Genomic DNA, 27500 nt, shown 5'->3' with positions numbered 1-27500 from the left:
CTCACACACACACACAGTCAATCACACTCACTCACACACACACTCTCACACACACACACACACACACTCACTCTCAATCTCACACACACAATCTCAATCTCTCACTCACACATTCACTCACTCTCAATCAATCTCAATCTCACTCACTCACTCAATCAATCTCTCTCACACACACACTCACACACACACACACACTCACTCACTCACTCACACTCTCAATCTCACACAATCTCACTCTCTCTCACACACACACACACACACACACACACTCTCTCTCTCTCTCTCACACACACACTTCCTCCACGAGAATCATAAATCAGTGAGTAATGGTTTTTGAGGCTGGTTGAACTTTAATGACAAGAATGTCACTGCACCACATATCAGACACACACACACACAAACCGAAACACAACTTATGGACTCCCTGCTGAAAAAACAACAGCTAAAACACAACTATGCGTGTGTCTGGTTTTAGTTGGTTTGTTGGAATATTTATTAAACTTTGTAACCATTTATTAATAAAAACACCACTGTTTATTGTCATGTCAATCAAAGATAATGTTAACAAATAAAACATTTCATTTAAACAATGCATTAGTAAATTAATTAAACTGATTACTAAATGTTAGCAATGTACTAAAGTTAACAAGAACCCTATAGTAAAGTGTTACCGTAATTTACAAACAATAACTAACTGACTAACACACACACACACACACACACACACACAACGAGTCCTCAGCAGTTTGAGTGTTTTGTCTTACCCGTTAATGTGAAGATAATCACACAGAAGAAGTTCAGTAGTTTCGTCATGTTTCTGCTTTATTCTGTCAGTATTTCTGTGTTATTCCTCATGTTCTCACGCGCTTCTGGTCATCCATGTTAAACCGTGAAGAAGTTTCTTCTTAAGATCCGACATTTGTCAACATTAAAGGAATAAAAACAGAATACAAGCTGAGTTTCTACATGAAGATCCAGAGGATGATAAACTCATGATTAAACTCTGTTTGAAGTCTGTGTTCAGGTGAGCGTTCACACACACACACACACACACCTGCGTGTTCACGTGGGCTCCACCCACCGCTGTGCGCGCGCACTCGCTCTCTCTCGAACTGGTACTGACCTTTGGTTTGTGCACTAAACTATAAACTTAAATGTCCTCTTGAAATCAAAACTCTCTGTGTGGGATTTGAAGTGATTTCTAGAAAACTTTTCTCTCTAAAGCGGTTAGAGCGGAAGTGAAGTTTGAGGAATTCGCGGCTTTTGTTTGGTTTGGTGTTTTGTAAAGTAGAAATGAACAAGACAAACCAGTTCAGAAGCAAATTCTTGACATTCTACCACAACCAGGCACAATATTTAAACTCTAATCTAGAGAGACATACAAAGTTTGTTTTTACTTTATAGTAAAATATTTAATTTTATTGTTATTATTTCATAAGTAATTTATTAAATTATTTTATCATTAAATCATCTACATTTAAATTACACGAATGTATATTTATGCAGGAGTTATTTGTGTTCTTCTAATTTGAATGGTCACGTGGTGTATCAAAGCTAATTGAAATAGTTGTTAGTTTTGACCAAGAGCTAGTTAATTATTTAGTTTATTTTCCCCCCAAAAAATCCCAACTGTTTTATTGCGACACCTGCTGGTCAACTGTATATTTAAAATAGACACGAAAAGAGCTCAAGCATCAACTAGAATAGATACTACAACAGAGAGGGATTTAAAAGTCTTTTATTTAAATTAGAAATAAGAATATTTTTTACTCATCTTATACAGTAACAAGGGCAATTCTTTGACACTGTTCAAGTTAGAAATATAACTTTACTAATTGGCATTGATAGATTACACACACAGATTACAGATTGTACAGATTAACAATGTAAAATAATGTCAACAGAGCATAACTGGATCTATAATTATGTAGAAAGTATGCAGGTGTTCTCAGGCCAGAGGCTTCTTCTTCATCCCATGAAGAGTGTCGTAGGTGTCCTTATCACGACGGCCCAGATCCTGAGGAACGACACACACTGGTCAGACCACAGTCATAAATCATAATCAGACCTAATCATAATCAGACCACAGTCATTCACTCATCAGACTCTCTGACAGTCATAAATCATAATCAGACCACAGTCATTCAATTATCAGACTCTCTGACGGTCATACATCATAATCAGACCACAGTCATTCAATTATCAGACTCTCTGACGGTCATACATCATAATCAGACCACAGTCATTCACTCATCAGACTCTCTGACGGTCATAAATCATAATCAGACCACAGTCAATCACTCATCAGACCCTGTGTCGATCATAAATCATAATCAGACCACAGTCATTCAATTATCAGACTCTCTGACAGTCATACATCATAATCAGACCACAGTCATTCACTTATCAGACTCTCTGACGGTCATAAATCATAATCAGACCACAGTCATTCACTCATCAGACCCTGTGTCGATCATAAATCATAATCAGACCACAGTCATTCAATTATCAGACTCTCTGACAGTCATACATCATAATCAGACCACAGTCATTCACTTATCAGACTCTCTGACGGTCATAAATCATAATCAGACCACAGTCATTCAATTATCAGACTCTCTGACGGTCATAAATCATAATCAGACCACAGTCATTCACTCATCAGACCCTGTGTCGATCATAAATCATAATCAGACCACAGTCATTCACTCATCAGACCCTGTGTCGATCATAAATCATAATCAGACCACAGTCATTCAATTATCAGACTCTCTGACAGTCATACATCATAATCAGACCACAGTCATTCACTTATCAGACTCTCTGACGGTCATAAATCATAATCAGACCACAGTCATTCAATTATCAGACTCTCTGACGGTCATACATCATAATCAGACCACAGTCATTCACTCATCAGACTCTCTGACGGTCATAAATCATAATCAGACCACAGTCATTCACTCATCAGACTCTCTGACGGTCATAAATCATAATCAGACCACAGTCATTCACTCATCAGACTCTCTGACAGTCATAAATCATAATCAGACCACAGTCATTCACTCATCAGACTCTCTGACAGTCATAAATCATAATCAGACCACAGTCATTCACTCATCAGACTCTCTGACAGTCATAAATCATAATCAGACCACATTCATTCACTCATCAGACTCTCTGACAGTCATACATCATAATCAGACCACAGTCAATCACTCATCAGACTCTCTGACAGTCAAAAATCATAATCAGACCACAGTCATTCACTCATCAGACTCTCTGACGGTCATAAATCATAATCAGACCACAGTCAATCACTCATCAGACTCTCTGACAGTCATAAATCATAATCAGACCACAGTCATTCACTCATCAGACTCTCTGACGGTCATAAATCATAATCAGACCACAGTCATTCACTCATCAGACTCTCTGACAGTCATAAATCATAATCAGACCACAGTCATTCACTCATCAGACTCTCTGACGGTCATAAATCATAATCAGACCACAGTCATTCACTCATCAGACTCTCTGACGGTCATAAATCATAATCAGACCACAGTCACTCACTCATCAGACTCTCTGACGGTCATAAATCATAATCAGACCACAGTCATTCACTCATCAGACTCTCTGACAGTCATACATCATAATCAGACCACAGTCAATCACTCATCAGACTCTCTGACAGTCATAAATCATAATCAGACCACAGTCATTCACTCCTCAGACTCTCTGACAGTCATAAATCATAATCAGACCACAGTCATTCACTCATCAGACTCTCTGACAGTCATAAATCATAATCAGACCACAGTCAATCACTCATCAGACTCTCTGACTGTCATACATCATAATCAGACCACAGTCAATCACTCATCAGACTCTCTGACAGTCATAAATCATAATCAGACCACAGTCATTCACTCATCAGACTCTCTGACAGTCATAAATCATAATCAGACCACAGTCATTCACTCATCAGACTCTCTGACAGTCATAAATCATAATCAGACCACAGTCAATCACTCATCAGACTCTCTGACGGTCATAAATCATAATCAGACCACAGTCATTCACTCATCAGACTCTCTGACAGTCATAAATCATAATCAGACCACAGTCATTCACTCATCAGACTCTCTGACGGTCATAAATCATAATCAGACCACAGTCAATCACTCATCAGACTCTCTGACAGTCATAAATCATAATCAGACCACAGTCATTCACTCATCAGACTCTCTGACAGTCATACATCATAATCAGACCACAGTCAATCACTCATCAGACTCTCTGACAGTCAAAAATCATAATCAGACCACAGTCATTCACTCATCAGACTCTGACGGTCATAAATCATAATCAGACCACAGTCATTCACTCATCAGACTCTCTGACTGTCATACATCATAATCAGACCACAGTCAATCACTCATCAGACTCTCTGACAGTCATAAATCATAATCAGACCACAGTCATTCACTCATCAGACTCTCTGACAGTCATACATCATAATCAGACCACAGTCATTCACTCATCAGACTCTCTGACGGTCATAAATCATAATCAGACCACAGTCAATCACTCATCAGACTCTCTGACAGTCATAAATCATAATCAGACCACAGTCATTCACTCATCAGACTCTCTGACAGTCATACATCATAATCAGACCACAGTCATTCACTCATCAGACTCTCTGACGGTCATAAATCATAATCAGACCACAGTCAATCACTCATCAGACTCTCTGACAGTCATAAATCATAATCAGACCACAGTCATTCACTCATCAGACTCTCTGACAGTCATACATCATAATCAGACCACAGTCAATCACTCATCAGACTCTCTGACAGTCAAAAATCATAATCAGACCACAGTCATTCACTCATCAGACTCTCTGACGGTCATAAATCATAATCAGACCACAGTCAATCACTCATCAGACTCTCTGACAGTCATAAATCATAATCAGACCACAGTCATTCACTCATCAGACTCTCTGACGGTCATAAATCATAATCAGACCACAGTCATTCACTCATCAGACTCTCTGACAGTCATAAATCATAATCAGACCACAGTCATTCACTCATCAGACTCTCTGACAGTCATAAATCATAATCAGACCACAGTCATTCACTCATCAGACTCTCTGACGGTCATAAATCATAATCAGACCACAGTCATTCACTCATCAGACTCTCTGACAGTCATACATCATAATCAGACCACAGTCATTCACTCATCAGACTCTCTGACAGTCATAAATCATAATCAGACCACAGTCAATCACTCATCAGACTCTCTGACTGTCATACATCATAATCAGACAACAGTCATTCACTCATCAGACTCTCTGACAGTCATAAATCATAATCAGACCACAGTCATTCAATTATCAGACTCTCTGACGGTCATACATCATAATCAGACCACAGTCAATCACTCATCAGACTCTCTGACGGTCATACATCATAATCAGACCACAGTCATTCACTCATCAGACTCTCTGACAGACATAAATCATAATCAGACCACAGTCATTCACTCATCAGACTCTCTGACGGTCATACATCATAATCAGACCACAGTCATTCACTCATCAGACTCTCTGACAGTCATACATCATAATCAGACCACAGTCAATCACTCATCAGACTCTCTGACAGTCATACATCATAATCAGACCACAGTCAATCACTCATCAGACTCTGTGATGGTCATAAATCATAATCAGACCACAGTCATTCACTCATCAGACTCTGTGATGGTCATAAATCATAATCAGACCACAGTCATTCACTCATCAGACTCTCTGACGGTCATAAATCATAATCAGACCACAGTCAATCACTCATCAGACTCTCTGACGGTCATAAATCATAATCAGACCACAGTCATTCACTCATCAGACTCTCTGACGGTCATAAATCATAATCAGACCACAGTCATTCACTCATCAGACTCTCTGACAGTCATACATCATAATCAGACCACAGTCAATCACTCATCAGACTCTGTGATGGTCATAAACTCACTGTACCTGATAAATGTCTCCGTCTCGTTTCTGAAAAACACAAGAGGACAGTGAGATTCTGAGAACTTGCTCAATGCTGTGATGTTTCCTCTCGACTTCTCTCAATCATGAGTCAGGAGATGAGAGGATGAATATGAAAGAGAGATGCTGCGCTTACACACCCATTAATACCACATCACAGACACATCATGCTTTTGACACATATTCTGTTATGAATCAAAAATCTTACAATTATGACACAAAAACTCACAATTGACAAAAAAAAAAATCACAGATTATGACACAAAAACTCACAATTATGAATAAAAAAACTCACAATTATGAATAAAAAAACTCACAATTGACACAAAACTTACAATTATGACAAAACTCACAATTATGACTCAAAAACACAATTTCAACATGAACTGACTAAATTAAAATGATGACAAGCCAAAATTGACATTAAGTCATAAATATGACATGTCAGATTAGAATTTTTACTTTTTTCATAATTATGAGATTAAAAAGGCAAAAACAATTCAAAATTCATTCATAATCTAAACTTTTTTTTTAAGTGGATAATTTTAAGTTTTCATCTTATAAATATGAATTAGTATGTCGTAATTTTGACTTTTGTAAAAACAATTATCAAAAATGTTGACATGTCATGAGATAAAAGTCATGAATTAGAAAGGTGAAATTATGACTGATTCAAAATGAGTTTATGAGTCGAAATTTCAACTTTTAAAGTCCGAATTTAGACTTTTTATGTCATTATGAGATTATGAGTCGAAAAGAGTTAAAGAGGTGAAATCTTTCCAGTCATTTAAACTTGTCATCATTTTGTCTTTTCATCTCATAAATACGAACATATTGACTTATGTCATAATTCTGATTTACAAAAGCATGTTTTTCCTGTGTGTGTCAGGAATGCTTTCATCTGAGCGACTGAAGTGTGTGTTCTCGTAGGTTTGCTTTTTCACACATAAAATGACAAAAACCACGTGTGAAGAGAAAGAAACATTACAGACGAAACCGTTGTATAATACACACACCTGTTGTGTTTACTGCTTTATGAGTGATGCCGTGTTGTGTGAAGCCTGCGCTCGTGTTGTGAAGTGACCGTTAGACTGAGAACCGAGCGAGGAGTTGTGAAGTGACCTCAGTGTGGAGAAACGTGTCCTAGCGAGCGCGAAAGAAGAAACTGTGTCTTCCTGTTGACATCGCTGCAACGTTATTAATACTAACATATGTGGAATGACCTCATTTAGTGTGTGTGTGTGTGTGTGTGTGTGTGTGTGTGTGTGTGTGTGTGTGTGTGTGACTGTGTGTGTGTGTGTGTGACTGTGTGTTTGTGACTGTGTGTGTGTGTGTGTGTGTGTATGTGACTGTGACTGTGTGTGTGTGTGCGCGTGTGTGTGTGTGACTGTGTGTGTGTGTGCGCGTGTGTGTGTGTGTGTGTGTGTGCGCGTGTGTGTGTGACTGTGTGTGTGTATGTGACTGTGTGTGTGTATGTGACTGTGTGTGTGTGTGCGCGTGTGTGTGTGACTGTGACTGTGTGTGTGTGTGCGCGTGTGTGTGTGACTGTGTGTGTGTGCGCGTGTGTGTGTGCGCGTGTGTGTGTGACTGTGTGTGTGTGCGCGTGTGTGTGTGTGTGTGTGTGCGCGTATGTGCATGTGTCACTGTGTGTGTGTGTGTGCCTGTGTGTGCGTATGTGCATGTGTGACTGTGTGTGTGTGTGTGTGTGACTGTGTGCGTATGTGCATGTGTGACTGTGTGTGTGTGTGACTGTGTGCGTATGTGCAAGTGTGACTGTGTGTGTGTGTGTGTGTGTGACTGTGTGTGTGTGTGTGTTAGTGTGTGACTGTGTGCGCGTGTGTGTGTGTGACTGTGTGTGTGCCTGTGTGTGCGTATGTGCATGTGTGACTGTGTGTGTGTGACCGTGTGCGTATGTGCATGTGTGACTGTGTGTGTGCGTGTGACTGTGTGGTGTGACTGTGTGTGTGTGTGTGTGCGCGTATGTGCATGTGTGAGTGTGTGTGTGTGCGTGTGTGTGTGTGTGTGTGTGTGTGTGTGCGTGCGTGTGTGTGTGTGTGTGTGTTGTCAGCGGAAGAACAGTGTTGTGTGTAGATTCAGCAGAAAGAAAGCGACCACACACACACACACACACACACACACTCACACACACACACACACACACACACACACACACACACACACACACACGCACACACACACACACACACACACACACACTCACCTCAGAGAAACTGTCAGACGAACTCATCTGTGAACAAAAACAATCAACATTATAATCTTCATCAAACATCAAAGTCATATTCAGATATTCCTATATTGATATGTTCAGATATTCATATATTGATATGTTCAGATATTCATATATTGATATGTTCAGATATTCATATATTGATATGTTCAGATATTCATATATTGATATGTTCAGATATTCCTATATTGATATGTTCAGATATTCATATATTGATATGTTCAGATATTCATATATTGATATGTTCAGATATTCATATATTGATATGTTCAGATATTCATATATTGATATGTTCAGATATTCCTATATTGATATGTTCAGATATTCATATATTGAGATGTTCAGATATTCATATATTGATATGTTCAGATATTCATATATTGAGATGTTCAGATATTCCTATATTGATATGTTCAGATATTCATATATTGATATGTTCAGATATTCCTATATTGATATGTTCATATATTCAGATGTTCAGATATTCATATGGACAAATGCTACAATCTGATATTTTCCTTTAATCCTGCGAACAGAGATTTATGATTTGAAGTGAGAAGTGCGGCGATGAAGGAGATGTTAGATCAGATCGTGTTCTCACAGAACTGCAGTTTATTAACTAATCTTACACGGAATATGAAGAGTTTGTGGGAAAGTTTATTATCTTTGAATGTCAAACCGTCTAAAAGTTGGTCTTTTATTTTTATGAGGATTTTACTGATATATATATAAATATAGAATGGTAGAAATGCTCATTAAAAAACATACATTTGACAACATACACATTTTTTAATGTTTCATGTCTGTGGTTTTTGAGCAAAAACTGTATTTATGATTGATGTGCGCGACTCGCGTTCTAGAGATTCACTTTCATATTCAATATTTGCACATTTCTCTGTTCATCAACTCCAGTCTACATTATACAGAGAGATGCGGCTTTGAACAGTTTTTTGATTCTTCTTCAGAAGTTAGAAGTTAGGCATTAGAAACTAAATTAGCAATAATTGTATGTATCTATAGACCACCTAAACCTCTCTGCATTTATTACTGACTTCTCAATGCACTGGATATCATCTCTACTGAAAGGAAAAACTGTTACATAATGGGTGACTAACATTAATATTGAAAATAGTCAGGGAATTTATATTTTCATTATAAAAAAGCATAAATATTATACATTGTGCGCAATGTAACTGACTTTAAAGCTTTGGAACTGTTGGAAGAAGAGATAGCACCCAAATAATATTTTAGGTCATTGCAAAAAATAATAAAAAGTAGTTTGACAGACAAAAATTTACACTTGTGTACGAAAAACTTGGCTTGAAAAATAAATAGATTTACAAGAAAATACTTGTCTTTTAGATTTTTTTCAAAGTTATAAAAGCTTTAATCCTATGATGTAGTCCGCACCAGAGTGATAATAACTCAGCTACTCATATAGATCATATTTTTACTAAAGCGTTTCAGATCCGCAACTAATTGTCAAAAGATTTAATGCCTTTTTTCCTGAAGTCGGTCCAACATTATCTTCTAAAGGACCATAGAATACATGAACGTCTGAGGCTTTCAACTGGACATCTGCTACCGAGGATGAGATCCGAGATATAATTATCAATCTAAAAGACGGTTCACCCGCACATGATATGATTGATAGTAAAATATTAAAAGCAATTTACCCTGATATCATTAAACCATTACTTTATATTTTTATATATCTTTAGACCAAGGAATTGAGCATGTAGAGTTGAAAATGGCACATATTACACCAGTTGATAAAGAAGATGATCATGCTGGTTTGAACAATTATACACCAATTTCTGTGTCACCCGCTTTTGTCCAAAGTTCTTGAAAATCTTGCGTATTCAAGACTAATTCAACATCTGGACAAAAATAACATCTTATATGTACACCAGTGTGGTTTTAGGAAACATCACTCTCCTTACATGGCACTTGTCCAGTTTTTGACTGAGATATACAAAGCAAAAGATAGAAAAGAAAATCTTTCTTCTGGATCTGTCAAAAGCATTTGATACCGTTAACCATTCTATTCTGTTAAAAACCGTTCACATTATGGTATACGAAATAAGTCACTTCTCTGGTTCACCAGTTATTTCTCAGATCGGTATCAGACTGTGAACTATAATGGGACAGACCCCCCCCCCTTCCCCTTCAGTGCGGTGTACCACAGGGCTCCATCTTGGGTCCCTTGTTATTTTTATTATATGTTAACGACCTTCCAAATGTCTCAGATAAACTTTCTAAAAATGTATTTGCAGACGATACAAGTGTATTTTACTCCCATAAAAACCCTGAAATTTTAATAAAAGTATGAAGATCTAGCTACTTGGTTTAAGTCCAACAAATTGTCACTCAACATAAAAAAAAAATACGTTTGTTCGCTACGCTATTAAGTCTGATACATTTCAATCTTCAATGCAAATTCAAATTAATAATATCTCCATTAGCAATGTTAGATCAGCACGTTACACTAGACGACTCTTTATCCTGGAAGCCTCACATTAGTGCCGTAAGTGCAGAAATACCCAGTGGTCGGTATATTAGGAACAATCCGCCACTTGATTAACAAAAGAGTTGCAGTCATGTTGTATTACTCAATGTTGAACCCATATATCAATGATGTAAGCTTGGGCTAGGACCCACCCAACTACACTGGAATCTATAGTTCGACTTCAGAAGCGAGCTTTGAGAATAATATTCTGTGTAAATCGTAGACACCCTTCCCAGTCACTGTTTACTGCTTAACTCGTTTATAGCTCTATATAAAAGTTATTTCCTCAGCACTTTTGTAATATCTTTATTTGTAATAATGAATTTCCCCAGTATGCGACTCGTAGTGGTTGTGTGATCAGACCTCACTACTCTCGTACGACTCACACACAGTTTAGTGTATTACACAGAGGGTCAAAGGTCTTCCCACATCACTCATCTTCTGAAGAACTGTTTAAACAGAAAGTCAAATTGTTGCTTCTAAGTTGTCCGAATTTTCCATATGGGTTTGTGCTCTAAATCCAATTTCAATTTGTTTTATAATATGTTTTTAATTTGTTACATATAATTGTTTCTATGGAGATTGCCACTAATTAAGCTCCTTGAGGGTTTTTCGCCAATTTTTTTGTGTGAAACGTATAACTGTTTTTTATGCTTTTATTGTGAAAAAATAAAAATTAAAAAAATCAAATCAAATTATGTTTAACTATAAGCTTTCATGCTAAATATTGCCATTAATGGGAACATCAGTCATTTCGTAGTTATCATTTAAGGTTTATAAAAATAATAATTTGATATAAATGAACAATCAACAGTATAAATATGATTCATATAGTCATCTGCGCCTCGAGGAACTACTGACCGCAAGGAGTTTTTATTTCGTGCTTCTCATTAAAGGGTTAAATTTATGACAAGACAAAAGAGGATTTCCTCAAAACATTATTGAATGTGAAATGTTCTGTTTTCATTTCTGTAAATCTAACTAATGTATAAGTTAACAGTTTACAGATACACAAACTGTAATTAGATTAATATTACTACACTGCCAAAACACACACAAACAAACAAACAAACAAAACATGTATGAAAATGAAGTGAGTTTGTGTTTTAATTCAAAGAGAAAACAAGATTATTTTTCTGACTCCAAATTTGTTCTTGTTTTAAACACAAACTAATTTTAACGTAATATCTTCAGTCATGTTGCTTCTTCTCCAGTAAATGTGTCTTGATTTAAGAATGTTTAGATATTTGTGCTGGAGAACGAGACAGAAATGTTTTTTTTTTTTTTGTATTTGAAGGAAGAACATCATATTTTGCGAGTGTGTGTAAACAGAACATATTGTATAGTCTCCATAAATGTAATGTAATCTAGAAGATGTGTGTAAGATGACATTGTGTGTGTGTGTGTGTGTGTGTGTCACCTTTAATCTGCAGTAAAGCACGGTCAACACCACGCCGTACACGGCCAGGATCGCGTCCAGAATATAACACACACTTCCACTTCCATCGGGCGGTGATTGGCCGGCTGGAAACAACAGAACACTTAAACATGAGCATAATAAAAGTAACAAATAATTAATAATCACACACATTATATAGCCTATGTTTGTTTGTTTAATGTTAAATGTTTAAAACATATTAATGTATTGGTTAAAAGCAGCTTCAAATGACATCCATGTGAAAAAAATATGATCACAATAAAAGTAAAGAAATAATTAATAATCATAAACACACACAACAAACACATATGTTTAATGTTAAATGTTTTAAGCATATTATGTGTAATGTTAAAAGCTATTTTAAATGTTTAAAACTTTAAAGCAATATATTATAATGTTTAAATATTTAAAACAATTATTAATATATTACAATGTTTAAAGCGAAATTGTTTTATAATATATTTAGATGTTTAAAGCCCCAAAGTTAATAACTAACGATATTTACAACGGAAGTGAATCAAAACTAACTTTATCTGGACAATAACTTTATTCTAGATCTGCTGTAAACACTCTCTGTTATTACTGTAAAGCTGCTGTGAATATTGTTAAAGCGCTGTATAGATGGAGACTTTAAAGCAATTATTTAAAAACGTATACTAAATACCCAATAAAGGGAATCCAGTTAAATCCAAATTAATTCAGCCACATTACGAACATCAAGTCATATAAAATAAATCTAAACATTTAAATGTAATTCATGTTATTGCAACATGATTCAGTAACAATTTATTTGTTTAATGGGGAGCAAAAAAATATATTTTTCTTTTTAGATTTAAATTAATATTTGAGTTTTTCCAGAGGAGAGTGTGTCTCGTGTCTGCGGATGATCTTACCGACTCGTCCAGCGTGGATCAGGAGAACCAGACAGAAGTCCAGCGAGCGCATCTTTCCTCCGAACACACGAACAGAAGAGAACAGAACTGAGAAGAGAAGAGGAAAGAAGAGATGAGAAGAGGAAGAGGGACTGAGGCAAGTGTCATTACAGGAAACTGTGGGCTGAGACAAACTGCCCGTTCAGAGACACCCAACACACACACACACACACACACAATTTCACAACAGCATCCTTTTTTCTCTCTTATTTTCCACTCATGCGCTTACGACACTACGACTGAAGCACGACTCTTCCTGTTTCTCAGAGACGAGGATCCTTTAAGACCAGAGACCGAAACAGAATCATATTTAATCTCATATATTTATCTCCAACACGTCATCATCATCATCATCAGTGCAGAACGTCATGTTCTTCCTCAGTGTTTCTGTCTCGTTTTACGGGACAAATATCTAAACATTCACAAGAACAAACAATAACAAATATCTGCCAATGGGGGCAAAATGTTTTTCTTAATTATGAAAAATTAGTCTCAACTCCCACGCGAGATCACTCAGGTTTGGCCCGAGGCACAAGGCGCATTTATCATTTACCGTAATATGTACGGTAATTATAACAGCAATCTCAATGTGGTACATGTGGTGTTTGGTGGCAGTGTTTGGGTACGAGAGAGTCTGAGGACGGTGGACAGGTCAAAGGTCGTTACCGTGTGTGAGCGAGGCGGGTTCAGCCATAGACATACATAATAAAGGCTAGATGTCTCGTCCGCGCTGCTGGCCAATGGAGGTCGACGTCCGCACCTGGCGGCCATCTTGTCATAGTCAGCTCGCTCACTCGTAACATTGTTTTAATGGTGTACTTTTTAAATAACCATAACTTGCTCAATTTTCTACCAATTTCCAAACAGGTTGGTTTGTTATAAACGTCAGAGATGTAGTTATGACACTGCATACTTATGAATAATTATAATATTATATATTTAAACATGTTCAATCATCCAGAATTATAACCACGTTAATAACGTTTGTAAGAAACCAAACCGTTTGTAAATCCGTCCAGATTTCAGCGAGATAAGAGTATTTGTGTTCGTGCAGATCACTCGTCGCCGTACATCACAAACCACAGAGCCTGCCAGAACACTTGCCTGTGACAAGATGGCCGCCGGGTGATGACGTTAGAGACTCCGCCGTAAGACATTAGTCTTTATTATGTATGGGTTAAGCCTTCTAGTCCCCTGAGGAACTTCCCTATGAAGTCGTTCCTCCGCACTGATTGGGTGGCGGTTTACCGTAATATCCAACAGCGTGGATGGGGTGCGGCCAGTGGTGTATCTATTTTTTTGCAGTGAGTATACTGTGATAGAAAAGTAAAAAAAAAAAATTTGGTAACACTATATTTTGCTGGTCCCTTTTGAACATTCTGTTGACTATAAGTAACTTTGCAACTACGTCAACTAACTCTCAGTAGAGTATTAGTAGACCGTCTGCTTAATATCTGACAACACTTACTTGTGATGCTCCCCACAGACATTCTACTGACTATGAGTAACTTTGCAAGTACATCAACATATTCTAACCCTAATCCTACCAGTCAAGTCATCTTCATTTATATACAATGTAGATTGTTTCAAAGCTGCTTTACAGAGATAAACGTATAATTTAAGGTAACAGAATGTTTCGGCTTTATAGCGGTTCTTGAATAATGTTATTTTCCAGCTAAAGATAGTTTTGATTGATTCCCTTCCGTCGCAACGATCATTAGTTATTAAACTAGAGGCCGGTAAGACGACAGCGTTCTCTCTACAAAGACTTTAAACTGAACCTGTGAGAAACACTGATGGCGCTCACGTGCGCAACAATAATTAATTTTATAGTTATGTGCGTTTGAATATATGTGCGCAGGTTTGTAATTCTCTACAAACCAAGCCTTAACAAACTACTTGTCTGGCCTTAAACATTTTTAGACAGAATTGCATCACTTCGGGGTAGATACCAGTCTATTAATACTCGACTAATGAGAGTTAGTAGACATGTACGTGCAACGTTATTTATAGTCAACAGAATGAGTCAAAGGGACCATCAAAATAAAGTGACATTTTTTTTTTAATCATTAGATATGAACATTTTCATGCTGAGAAACTGCTGTTAATATATATATACATTAATAATAATTGTACATATCTCTCTTGTAACTTCTTTATAACTCAGGAAGGAAATAAGGTACAATGAAGGAAGTACAATGTTCCCCTACATGTGCGCTGCATCTGGACCTTTTTTTGTGGTGATGATAGCATAACGTAATCAAAAGTAAAAGCATTTGGAACCAATATAGCCGTTTAGTTTAGCCGTTGACGCCCCCTAATGGGCATTTTTAAAATAGTTCCTCTGTGAGGAATATCTCGTGATTGACACCATTTATTATGTTGATTTTGGACTAATTTAAATCGAGAGCATCCACTGTGCCATTTTCTACAATCTGTGCCTGTTTCATGAAGTTACGAGCGAAAATGCCACGTGAAAGCTACATTTGTTTTTAGTTAGCGCCTGTGGAGTTGTGTGTCGTAACTCCATGAGAAGCGAAAACGTGAGCAAAAAAATGTCAAATTTGCGCCGAGGATGACCGCTAACCAACTGTGTTGCAGTGCCATTTATGAATGAAAGTTCTATCACAAAACTAAGTTGTTACGTATCCTCTCGCTTTTTCAAGTGGGTATAGGGAAATCCCTGACCTTTTCTAGCGGGTGTACAGCCACACTCAGGTTGAGTCGCCGTCATTCCATGCGTTGTGTGTGCCAGCCAGAATAATGTAGGAGATGTGGGCCACAACTGGGCCGGCTGTCATTTGCTTTATGGGTTGTACCCCTTCAGATCTGGTAGAAAGGCCTTGAGAAAACCGGCATCATTTCTAGGAAGTTGATGCGCCAGCGCCACTCGGGTCCCTGTGCGACGGCAGGTGGGCGTTCGGCTCCGAGTGGCGCTGGCGCATCAACTTCCTAGAAATGATGCCGGTGTTGAACACATCCATCATGACTGCTTTCCTTCTGGGAACCAACCCCAGTTCTGTCAGGACCAGTATCGTCAAATACGATTGACAGTTAATGTCACAGGTCGGGGTGGGCCAAGCCGGACTGCACGCACCCCTAGACCAGGATCACCCTGAGGAGCGTGTCAAAGGAGGAGGCAGGAGACAGGAATAAAAGAATGACAAGCTTTATTTAATATTTAAAAGTAATTTGAAAACCCTAATCTAAAATCTTCTTCCTTCCTCTTCCCAGGAACCCAAGGTGACACCGTGGTAAGTAATGGACAGGTGAGTATCACACAGGTGAGTGGGTGGTCGGGGCTCACTTCCTTCTGGCGCTGGTGCCAGACTCAGTGGTAAGTAACGGACACTTCAAGGGATACACACAGAACTCACGGCGTGGTACAAGGATGGACACCACGCCAGGGGCCTCCGGGCCACAGCAACCTCGGGGTCGTAGACGGAGCGGAACTCCCTTTTGAACAGACAGAATCGAGACTTCCAGCGGAGATGTACAATTCTCGTGTGTGTTACGGGGGCGAATACTTCACACCCTACAGGTGGGCTTCAGTAGACTCAAGTCGCAAGCGGAGCGGGGCTTTCTCTGGGACAGACAAAATCAAGATCTTCAAGCAGAGGTAAACAGTTCTCACATGTGTTGCAGGGGACAGGTACTTCGTGCCATACAGCTGGGCTTCAGGGCTGTAGCAGACTCAAACCATAAGCGGAGCAGGGATTTCGCTGGGACAGACAGAATCCGAACTTCAAGCTGAGGAAAACAGTTCTCAAACAGAGAGGTTATTTTGAAACACGGAGGTTATTCCTTCTGACTTCCAACAGGTGAATATAATCGATCTTACTAGGCTCTTGTGGTAAGCGGTAGACCAGCATGACACATGGGGAGTGCACGGCGATAAAAAATAAATCTTCCACACACACACACGGCAATCCAACTCCAAACATGCAACGTGAGGGGAAACGTCAATTCCAGCACTACAAATCCACTCTTCAAGTGCAAATAGGGCCAACACTCACCCAGAGGTCATCGATCTGAAGAGCCGATGATCGTCAAGGTTGGGAAGGATATTCTGGAGATTTTCCTCACCACTACAAGCGGGCTTCACTTCGCCGTTTCCAACGTGGAAAGAGGTGGTAAGAGATCGACAAGAAATCAGTGTATTTCACTCAGTGAGATGTGTACAACATGATCCGAGCACTCCAAACCAGTATCCAATTTAGTGTAGAAAACATGCGTTTATGAGATTCAATTTGTCAATTACTCATCTCGCTCTTTTCCAGCACAGCCGGCGAATTCCACTCTTCCTGACTGTCCTCGGGTCCCACAAGCAACGCTCCTCTTCCTTCACAATAGTCCTTCAGCTGCAACACTGTACAAACACTTCCCAGCGGGAGAGAACCACCAACAAACGGCGAGAGAACACTCCAGATCAACGGAGGAGGAACAACACAACAACACGACCCTCAGCCTTCTCTTCCCCTTGTGTTTTATCCTCTCACAATGCTGGCGTGGCCTCAATCAGACACTCAGAGTGAAGTCCCCACACCTGTTGCCAATCTGCCGTTTAGTTGTCATGACGACAGACACACACACAGGCCCTGGGACAGTGTTACACTGAAAGTGCCCCGGCGGGAACACTTCTCTGGTGGTAATAAGTTCCGGGGTTTATTTGTCACCCCGTGACATTAACACAGTTAGGATTGGCTGGTTCTGGTTAGCCTAGCATGGATAAGAGAGCAGCGATAACCCTCCTCAGGGTGAACAGACCAGAACTGATTGCAGATATCATTGAGGAATAAAGATTTTAATGTTCAACATAATTGAGAATTTATTCTGATTGGAAGGGGGATCAGAACGCTAAATCCTGACTGGACAGGAGGAGCTGGGGAGGGAGGAGGGTAATGCGCTCCTGAGGAACGCCACAGCTGCTGATAACACTGAAGAGCTTATATATGAATACAGTGATAGTGTCGTATTCCTGTAGGATCGTTTGAGAGTCACGTGACCTGCCAGAACTGACGCTACGCTTGATATCTAACCGTAACGAAGCGGAACTAGCGGGGCAAACCAGGAACTGACTCCAACAAACACAACGCCCTCAATGCCCGAAACCAAACGGGGGGTTGGGAGGCGAGACAATTTCAAGATCATTCGCGATTTATACATTTTTCATCTCGAACGTTTGAGAAATTATCGTAAGATCAAATGAAGGACAGTTTCTACGCAACATTATATAAACGAGGCCCCTGATCTCTTAATAAAGTACCCATAATTCAAGGATTTACAGTAACTCACTGACACATTAAACACAGTAAGTGTACAGGATCAGTCTGAGTACAGCGGGAGAGCTGAGGGCTTGACAGCTCCACACTGCACTCTGCTGGCAGTGTCGATGCGTGACACCATGCACGTCATTATGACATCAAAATAGACCATATTTACATTCTTCATACACGACTCAGTGTGCACAAATAAAGATGTTTATGAATTGCACAGAAAAAATACCCCATAATCAGACAGATATCAGGGGTCCCGACCCGAGTGACCCACACTTCTCAACCAATCAGAAACATTTGGTTTATCGAGTCTAATAGAAGATCAAGAAGATAAAGTCATTCATATTGCCTGCAACTACATTCATTATGTAGCGGCCTAATCAAGCCAAAAAAATATTCTAATGTTGAATTTGGGGTTTTCATAATCTGTAAGCCATAATCATCAAAATTACAACAAATAAAGGCTTGAAATATCTCACTTTGCATGTAATGAGTCTATATAATATATTAGTTTCAGCTTTAAAGTTGAATTACTGAAATAAATGAACTTTTGCAGCATATTCTAATTTTTCCAGTTTCACCAGTATAATTATATATCATTTTTTCATGAGAACCAATTTGTTTGCTTTTCTTGGTTGAATCTGCTTGATTGTATGTCATGTTGATAAACAATGTTTATTTCAATAATAATAACTTCATACTGTACGCAAATCAAAGCCAAATGAAACTTTGGAAAAAAAAATGTTTTATTCAGGTTCTCAAGGCATCAGTTTCTTAGAGAAAAATAATGACATAATTAATCAATCAGCTTTCATTCAATTAAAGTCAACAAACAAACGCTGCATGTCAGTGTTAATTTGGTTTCCGAAGCTCAGTGGAAACGAGCGCTTCACTGCGGACAGTCTGTGTTCGGGGATCGACGGTGTCAGCGAGGAGATCGCAGTCCTGCAGTTTTACATTCCCAAATATAAAGATTCACATCAAAATTACGTTTGAACTAAGCTCAGTCAGCTATTGCACAAACTCACTGCATTCATGACACACACACACACACACACACACACACACACACACACACAAACACAGACACACACTCGCTCTATTCTCAACTTTAAAATCAGCTTTTTTTGTCCCCGTCCATGTCATAATCAGAAAAAAAATCATCTGGAATAAAAAAATTAAAAAAAGACAAAAACAAAAACAATATGAACAACTTTCCAGGAGACCAGACCAGTTCAGACCAGCCCAGTTAAAACCAGTGCGGCACAATCCTGTCAGAATAGAATAAATTACTCTTGAACTGAAATGTGTTTCTGTGCTGAAGGGAATGAGATTCTGTTCAGTAGGTGGATGTGGGCGTGTTATGGGCGGAGCTAAACAGAAGCCCCGCCTTCGAGTTGATGAGATTCTGTTCAGTAGGTGGATGTGGGCGTGTTATGGGCGGAGCTAAACAGAAGCCCCGCCTTCGAGTTGATGAGATTCTGTTCAGTAGGTGGATGTGGGCGTGTTATGGGCGGAGCTAAACAGAAGCTCCGCCTTCGAGTTGATGAGATTCTGTTCAGTAGGTGGATGTGGGCGTGTTATGGGCGGAGCTAAACAGAAGCCCCGCCTTCGAGTTGATGAGATTCTGTTCAGTAGGTGGTTGTGGGCATGTTATGGGCGGAGCTACACAGAAGCTCCGCCTTCGAGTTGATGATGATGAGATTCTGTTCAGTAGGTGGATGTGGGCATGTTATGGGCGGAGCTAAACAGAAGCCCCGCCTTCGAGTTGAGATTCTGTTCAGTAGGTGGATGTGGGCGTGTTATGGGCGGAGCTAAACAGAAGATCCGCCTTCGAGTTGTTGATAATGATGATGAGATTCTGTTCAGTAGGTGGTTGTGGGCGTTTCACGGGCGGAGCTAAACAGAAGATCCGCCTTTGAGCTGATGAAGTACGTCACCAATAGAGACAGCAGCAGCACAGCCACGCCCACTCCTAGTGTTAACATCTGCCGGAAACACACACAGAGAACAAACCCATGTGATAAATAAATCACATCAAATCATAAATCTAGATGATTATAGATCAGATAAATGCAGTGTTGTGTGTAACTCATTACAAGTAACTCTTTTTCAAGTAACTAGTAAAGTAACGCATTCGTTTTTCATTTTACGACAAAATATCCATTACTAAATAGCTAGTAACTTTTCACATTTATTGACTGACAGCTCTCTTGTTGAGAGAAATAAAGTGTGTATGTGTGTGTATTTCTACGTCATTGCGCTATTTCACCGTCATTGCGCTATTTCACCGCCATTACGCCATTTCACCGCCATTACGCCATTTCACCGCCATTACGCCATTTCTACGTCATTACGCCATTTCTACGTCATTACGCCATTTCTACGTCATTGCGCCATTTCTACGTCATTGCGCCATTTCTACGTCATTGCGCCATTTCACTGCCATTACGCCATTTCTACGTCATTGTGCCATTTCTACGACATTACGCCTTTTCTACAGCATTACGCTATTTCTACATCATTACGCAATTCTACATCATTACGCTATTTCTACATCATTACACTATTTCTACGTCATTACGCCATTTCTACGTCATTACGCCATTTCTACGTCATTGTGCCATTTCTATGACATTACGCCTTTTCTACGTCATTACGCTATTTCTACATCATTACGCATTTTCTACATCATTACGCATTTTCTACATCATTACGCAATTCTACATCATTACGCTATTTCTACGTCATTACGCTATTTCTACGTCATTACGCTATTTCTACGTCATTACGCTATATCTACGTCATTACGCCATTTCTACGTCATTGCGCCATTTCTACGACATTACGCCTTTTCTACAGCATTACGCTATTTCTACATCATTACGCATTTTCTACATCATTACGCAATTCTACATCATTACGCTATTTCTACATCATTACACTATTTCTACGTCATTACGCTATTTCTACGTCATTACGCTATATCTACATCATTACGCTATTTCTACGTTTCTACGTCATTCCGCTATTTCTACGTCATTCCGCTATTTCTACGTCATTCCGCTATTTCTACGTCATTACGCTCATTACGCTATTTCTACGTCATTACGCTATTTCTACGTCTTTACGCTATTTCTACGTCATTGCGCCATTTCTACGTCATTGTGCCATTTCTACGACATTACGCCTTTTCTACAACATTACGCTATTTCTACATCATTACGCTATTTCTACATCATTACGCAATTCTACATCATTACGCTATTTCTACATCATTACGCTATTTCTACGTCATTACGCTATTACTACGTCATTATGCTATATCTACGTCATTACGCTATTTCTACGTTTCTACGTCATTACGCAATTTCTACGTCATAACGCTACGCTATTTCTACGTCATTACGCTATTTCTACGTCATTAAGCTATTTCTACGTCATTACGCTATTTCTACGTCATAACGCTATTTCTACGTAATAACGCTATTTCTACGTCATTGCGCTATTTGGTTGCATGTAAACGTAGCCAGTGACTGAGATTACCTCGAGCTGTCGGCTGGCCACGAGGAAGACTCGCGCTCGGATGCTCTTCCAGCGAGACTCGGTCCATGTGGAGTAATCGCGGGAGCCGTACTCCATGCGCTCGAAGGCCGGAGACACGGCTTTAGCCAGACGCACCGGCGCCCTCACACAGAACGGCTCTCCACTGCTGTTCACCGACGACGGCCCCGACACCCAGAAATACGAGTACAGCTGCGGACACAAACAGGGAACATGAGCGCTGGGCATTCTGGGAATACATTACTTAAGGTTTAATTTGTCCACCACCTCCACTGCAAAAAAAAAGAATTTTCTTATTTTAAACACAGTTATATAATTATTTAGACAACAATAATTGAAAATTTGAAAGTTTTTAACACTATATATGATTAAACATTTCTATAATTATTCAGATGACAATAATTTAACATGTTTAAGTTTTTAACATTATATATAATGGAACATAATTATATAAATATTTAGATGACAATAATTTAACATGTTTAAGTTTTTAACATTATATATAATGGAACATAATTACATGAATATTTAGATGACAATAATTGAACATTTCAAGTTTTTAACATTATATATAATTGAACAATTATATATTTATTCAGATGACAATAATTGAAATTTTTTAAGTTTAACATTAAATATAATTGAACATAATTACATGAATATTTAGATGACAATAATTTAACATTTTCAAGTTTTTAACATAATATATAATTGCCCGAGTCAGACATGCAGGCGTCATCACAAGATCAGGCCGCAAGTGGGCAGCTGATTCGTCTGTTGCACAAGCTGAGAGAATGTTGAAACTACGTGATGTCATTGGAGCACCATGCACAGGAAGACAGGGTCTTGGAACCTCCCATTTCCAACAGTGGAGGAAAGCAGGAACCAGTGAAAGAAGAGCCATGATTCAAGAGGAGGTACGGAACCTGGAAGAGGAAGGACGAAGGTCAAGGGCAGTGGATCTAGCTTCCCAAGGGGCCTGGACCAGATGGGAGCTTCCCAAGAGGAAGATCACCTGGGCGGACCTATGGAGACTGGAGCCGTTCCGCATCTCCTTCCTGCTGAGGTCAGTGTATGACACACTCCCAACCCCAACAAACTTGCACAAGTGGGGCATGAGAGAGGACCCATTGTGCAAGCTTTGTGGGGAGAGGGGCACCATGGCACACATCCTGGCCGGGTGTAAAAAAGCACTCACCCAGGGAAGGTACAGGTGGCGCCACGATAGGGTGCTCATGACACTCGCCAACACCTTAGAGCAGGAAAGGAAAAAGAAACGCCAACCACTTCGGAAAACAACATCAATCCAGTTTGTAAGGGAGGGGGAAAAGCCACCAACCACAGCAACAACAAGAACCAGTCTGCTACAAAAGGCCCAATCATGGGAAATGAAGGTCGACTTGGGAGGAAGGCTGCAGTTCCCCCAGTTTGTCCAGACAACCCTGAGGCCTGATGTGGTACTGTGGTCTGAAGAGGGAAAAAAGATCATCCTCATAGAACTTACAGTCCCATGGGAAGAGGGGTGTGAACAGGCCTTTGAAAGGAAGAGTGCCAAATACCAAGACCTGCTGCAGGATTGCAGGGGGAAAGGATGGCAGGCTTGGCTGTTCCCTGCCGAGGTCGGCTGTAGAGGATTCCCTGCTCATTCAGTGTGGAGAATGCTCACAGCCATTGGAATGACAGGGAAGGAGAGGAAGGCAGCAGCTCGCAGGATGGGGGAGGCAGCGGAAAGAGCCTCTTGCTGGTTATGGAGCAGGAGGGAGGAGTTGAGCTGGAATCCAGGAGGGGAAGATGGGCAGTGACTTGGCCACCATTGCCGACCCACCATCGAGAGGGTGTTGCGGATAAGGGTCGAAACACCCAATGAACGATGGGTACCGCCTGATGACATCAACCCCTCCTGGCCAAGGCTACATTCACTTCAGGTGAATGAAGGTGACAAGCATTTTCGGATGTATTTGTAATTTAGTAATTATATATTTATTCATATTACAATAATTGAAATTTTTTAAGTTTAACATTATATATAATTGAACATAATTATATAAATATTTAGCTGACAATAATTGAACATTTTCAAGTTTTTAACATTACATATAATTGAACAATTATATATTTATTCAGATGACAATAATCAAACCTATTTGAGTTTTTAACATTATGATTGAGCATTATAGGTTGTGACGCTCACGTCCTTGCTCTCGGGGTTCTGGCACTGGGTCTCGGTGAGGTTGGTGGCGGCCCCGGTCAGGTTGGCCATGATGTACTGCACGAAGCGGGTCACGCTGTGCACGGGGCCGATGTTGCGCGGACCCACACCGATGTAGAACTGAGGAGGACCGGAGCCTACACACAGAACACTGTTATTCTACAGATGAAAGAGGAAGAGGAGATGCTGGACGACAGGATTTTGTTTAAATAATAAATTAATGTATGAAATCCAAACTTTATAATAAATATATGTTATACAATTTGGATTTCATAAACAGGTGAAACCCTGAAAATTTTTAATATGGTGCAGAAGTTCATTTATTTCAGTAATTCAACTTAAAAGGTGAAACTAATATATTATATAGACTCATTACATGCAAAGTGAGATATTTCAAGCCTTTATTTGTTAGAATTTTGATGATTATGGCGTACAGATTATGAAAACCTTTTCACAATATTCTAATTTTGAGCCATAATCATCAAAATTATAACAAATAAAGGCTTGAAATATCTCACTTTGCATGTAATGAGTCTATATAATATATTAGTTTCACCTTTTAAGTTGAATTACTGAAATAAATGAACTTTTGCAGCATATTCTCATTTGTAGAATTTCACCTGTAATTGTGTGGTTGGGAAATGGATTTCAATTGTGAGCTTGTCAACTTTTGTTTTTTCAATCAGGCTCTCAAAAATTATATAAAAATTGGATTTAGATTTATCAGCCGATATATCGGTTATCGGCTTTCAAATATAAAGAATTATCGGTTTCGACCAAAATGTTCATATCGGTGATTACCTAGCGCAAACCATTGTTTTAAATTCATGTGTCCTTCCTGTCAATCACACGAGTCCCACCAATAGCAAACCAAAACCATCCAATCAATTCCTCACAGACAAAATCAAGCAGACTGATGGTTCATATGCAGTGTGTGTGTGTGTGTGTGTGTGTGTGTGTGTGTGTGAGAATAGAGTATAAAGCAGAAAACTCACTTAAAATGCTGTTGGCTCCTTTCTTGGTGACTTCAGGAGGGAGCAGCGACCGGAACCAGCTGTTGTTCTTCTGGATTAGAAAACCATACAGCAACTGAGCGACCTGAGAACCAGACACACACACATCAGAGATCACTACCAGACACACACAAATCAGAGATCACTATCAGACACACACATCAGAGATCACTACCAGACACACACACATCAGAGATCATATCAGACACAGCAGACAAAATCAGCTTTATTTAGAAGTTTTGACAGATATTTGTTCTTGTTTTATGCATACACTTCATTTTGTTCAGTTTTAAAGACGTTTTATATTTTGCTTCCTCTCGAGTAAATGTATCTTGATTTAAGAGTGTTTAGATATTTGTGCTGAGGAACACTGAGGAGGAACATAATGCGTTCACAATACTCTAAATAAACACAACCATGACCATACTTAATACTTTAAAACACTGGAAACAAAGACAATGTAATAGTTAGTCCAGCTGAACAGGGCGAGTCACATGTGATCATGTGAGAGTGAAGTGTGTGTGTGTGTGTGTGTGTGTGTGTGTGTGTGGTCATGTGACTCACGATTTTGGGGTCAGCGGTGATGTTGTTCAGGTTTCTCTCTTCTCCTCCCGCCTGCTTGTAGAGTGAGCGAGCGACGAGTGTGGCGACTTCAGCCAGAGACTGAGAGACGAGAGAGAAGGGTTTCAGCACACACACACACACACGCATGCGGACTCACACACACACGCGCGCACGCGGACTCACACACACACACACACACGCACGCATGCGGACTCACACACACACGCGGACTCACACACACACGCGGACTCACACACACACACACACGCACGCATGCGGACTCACACACACGCGCGCACGCGGACTCACACACACACACACACACACACGCATGTGGACTCACACACACACGCGGACTCACACACACACACACACACGCACTCGCGCACGCACGCACGCACGCTCACTCACACACTCACTCACACACGCGCACTCACACACACTCTCACACTCACACTCACACACACACACTCACCTTGGCTTCCTCCGTCTCGAACACCAGCTGCTCGTCTGGACTCAGGTTGGGCGGGTACGAGACGTTCAGGTTCTCTGCGTCGTCATACACACTCTCGTAGTATCTGTCAGGGGACAAACACCATTAGTATAGTTCCGGAGGATCGTCTGTAACTTCATCAGTCATGCGTAGGGTTGGGAATCAAATAACTTTGTGCCTTTGTGAACATTTCAATGACTAAATCATTGTGAATCATTCGGGCAGGGTCTTTGAAACACATCAATATTCACGATGATCCTCGCATAAAGCTTTCTTGCACAAAACATCTCTTACAAACTTTAAATCAACATGTTGTTTTTAGGCAGGGTTAGGGCAGGATGATTTTCACATAGTTTTGAAGCAAAACTTCTAGGCTACTTGATACAGTTTTTTACATACATGCTGCTTACATAGTTTTGTAGCAGAGTGTGTGCTGAATACAGAGTAATCAGACAGACATAAGCACACACGTCAGAACAGCTCCAGGCCCCAGAGGGTTAATAATGCCTGAAGTGTATTTTTTCCTTATTGGAACCGAAATTAGGAATCGATAAGAATCGTAACCGATACCCAACCCTAGTGATGATCAGTCGTTAAAGAGCAGAACCGCAGATGTGAAACCTGTTGATGAACGAGGTCTGATGATCCGCCAGAACGAGGCCTGGGATTGGCCGCACTCGCAGGAAGCGCTGGAGGGACGAGGGCGGGAGAGGCTGAGTGACATTAAGCTTGGCCAATGAGATGTGCAGACCATCAGCGATAGACTGCATGTTGTCCGTCATCTTTGTCACCTGAGAGAAAGACAGACACCTTTATGGACACCTCATCTGTAGCCCCGCCTCAAGCTAGGTTTGATTACTTCTGCCTGCCTCCGCAGCGCGAGCTCTGATGACTGCGCCCGCGCCTCCCCAACTGGACGAGGCATTTACTTAGCGCTCGCTGGTGTACTCGACAGGGTGCGCCTCGGTGTAATCGTCCTCTAGTCTAGACCATCAGGAATCAGCGGCGAGAAGTAAGGTACACTCGTGAATGCTTATTTTAATACAACACTTTAGTAGACCAAACCCACACTACAAAAGAATCGTGTAGAGCAGTAAACCAGATTATTCCGTGACATTAGAGAGAAGAAAAAAATGGATATGAGAACGTAATCTACAACTAAATTAACGTTTTATTTAGTT

At 39.9% G+C, this 27500-nt stretch overlaps 3 protein-coding genes across 5 annotated transcripts in view; all 3 read right to left on the bottom strand.

Annotated features, from left to right (window-relative positions):
- Positions 1–1105, bottom strand: part of nectin4b (nectin cell adhesion molecule 4b) — a 35258-nt gene extending 34153 nt beyond the window's left edge. Inside the window, exon 1 of the mRNA XM_079612986.1 lies at positions 765–1105. Coding sequence (XP_079469112.1) covers positions 765–813 — 49 coding nt within the window. The 5' untranslated portion in view covers positions 814–1105. The remainder of the gene's footprint in view (positions 1–764) is intronic.
- A 617-nt stretch (positions 1106–1722) lies between these two features.
- On the bottom strand, positions 1723–13312 carry fcer1gl (Fc receptor, IgE, high affinity I, gamma polypeptide like). The gene is made up of 5 exons (XM_079613002.1): positions 13162–13312; positions 12251–12354; positions 8295–8321; positions 6059–6082; positions 1723–2017 (listed from the first exon to the last, which is right to left on the bottom strand). Exons 1-5 carry the CDS (start codon positions 13211–13213, stop codon positions 1949–1951), a joined length of 276 nt encoding a protein of 91 aa, XP_079469128.1. The 5' UTR covers positions 13214–13312; the 3' UTR covers positions 1723–1948.
- A 5888-nt stretch (positions 13313–19200) lies between these two features.
- The window catches only part of ncstn (nicastrin), an 18201-nt gene continuing 9901 nt past the window's right edge, over positions 19201–27500 (bottom strand). The window contains exons 11-18 of one of the 3 annotated variants that reach the window (XM_079612981.1): positions 26941–27110; positions 26302–26404; positions 25827–25925; positions 25245–25347; positions 24232–24386; positions 22023–22232; positions 20308–20464; positions 19201–20085 (exon numbers count right to left, since the gene is read on the bottom strand). In XM_079612981.1, the coding sequence (XP_079469107.1) occupies positions 20342–20464; positions 22023–22232; positions 24232–24386; positions 25245–25347; positions 25827–25925; positions 26302–26404; positions 26941–27110 (963 nt within the window). In that variant the 3' untranslated portion in view covers positions 19201–20085; positions 20308–20341. Of the gene's footprint in view, positions 20173–20307; positions 20465–22022; positions 22233–24231; positions 24387–25244; positions 25348–25826; positions 25926–26301; positions 26405–26940; positions 27111–27500 lie in introns of all 3 variants that reach the window. The other 2 variants (XM_079612979.1, XM_079612980.1) reach the window with 2 other exon arrangements.

This window comes from Phoxinus phoxinus (genome assembly GCF_949152265.1).
Source record: "Phoxinus phoxinus genome assembly, chromosome: 5".
Taxonomy (NCBI): domain Eukaryota; kingdom Metazoa; phylum Chordata; class Actinopteri; order Cypriniformes; family Leuciscidae; genus Phoxinus; species Phoxinus phoxinus.
This window is presented reverse-complemented; position numbering and strand designations above follow the sequence as displayed.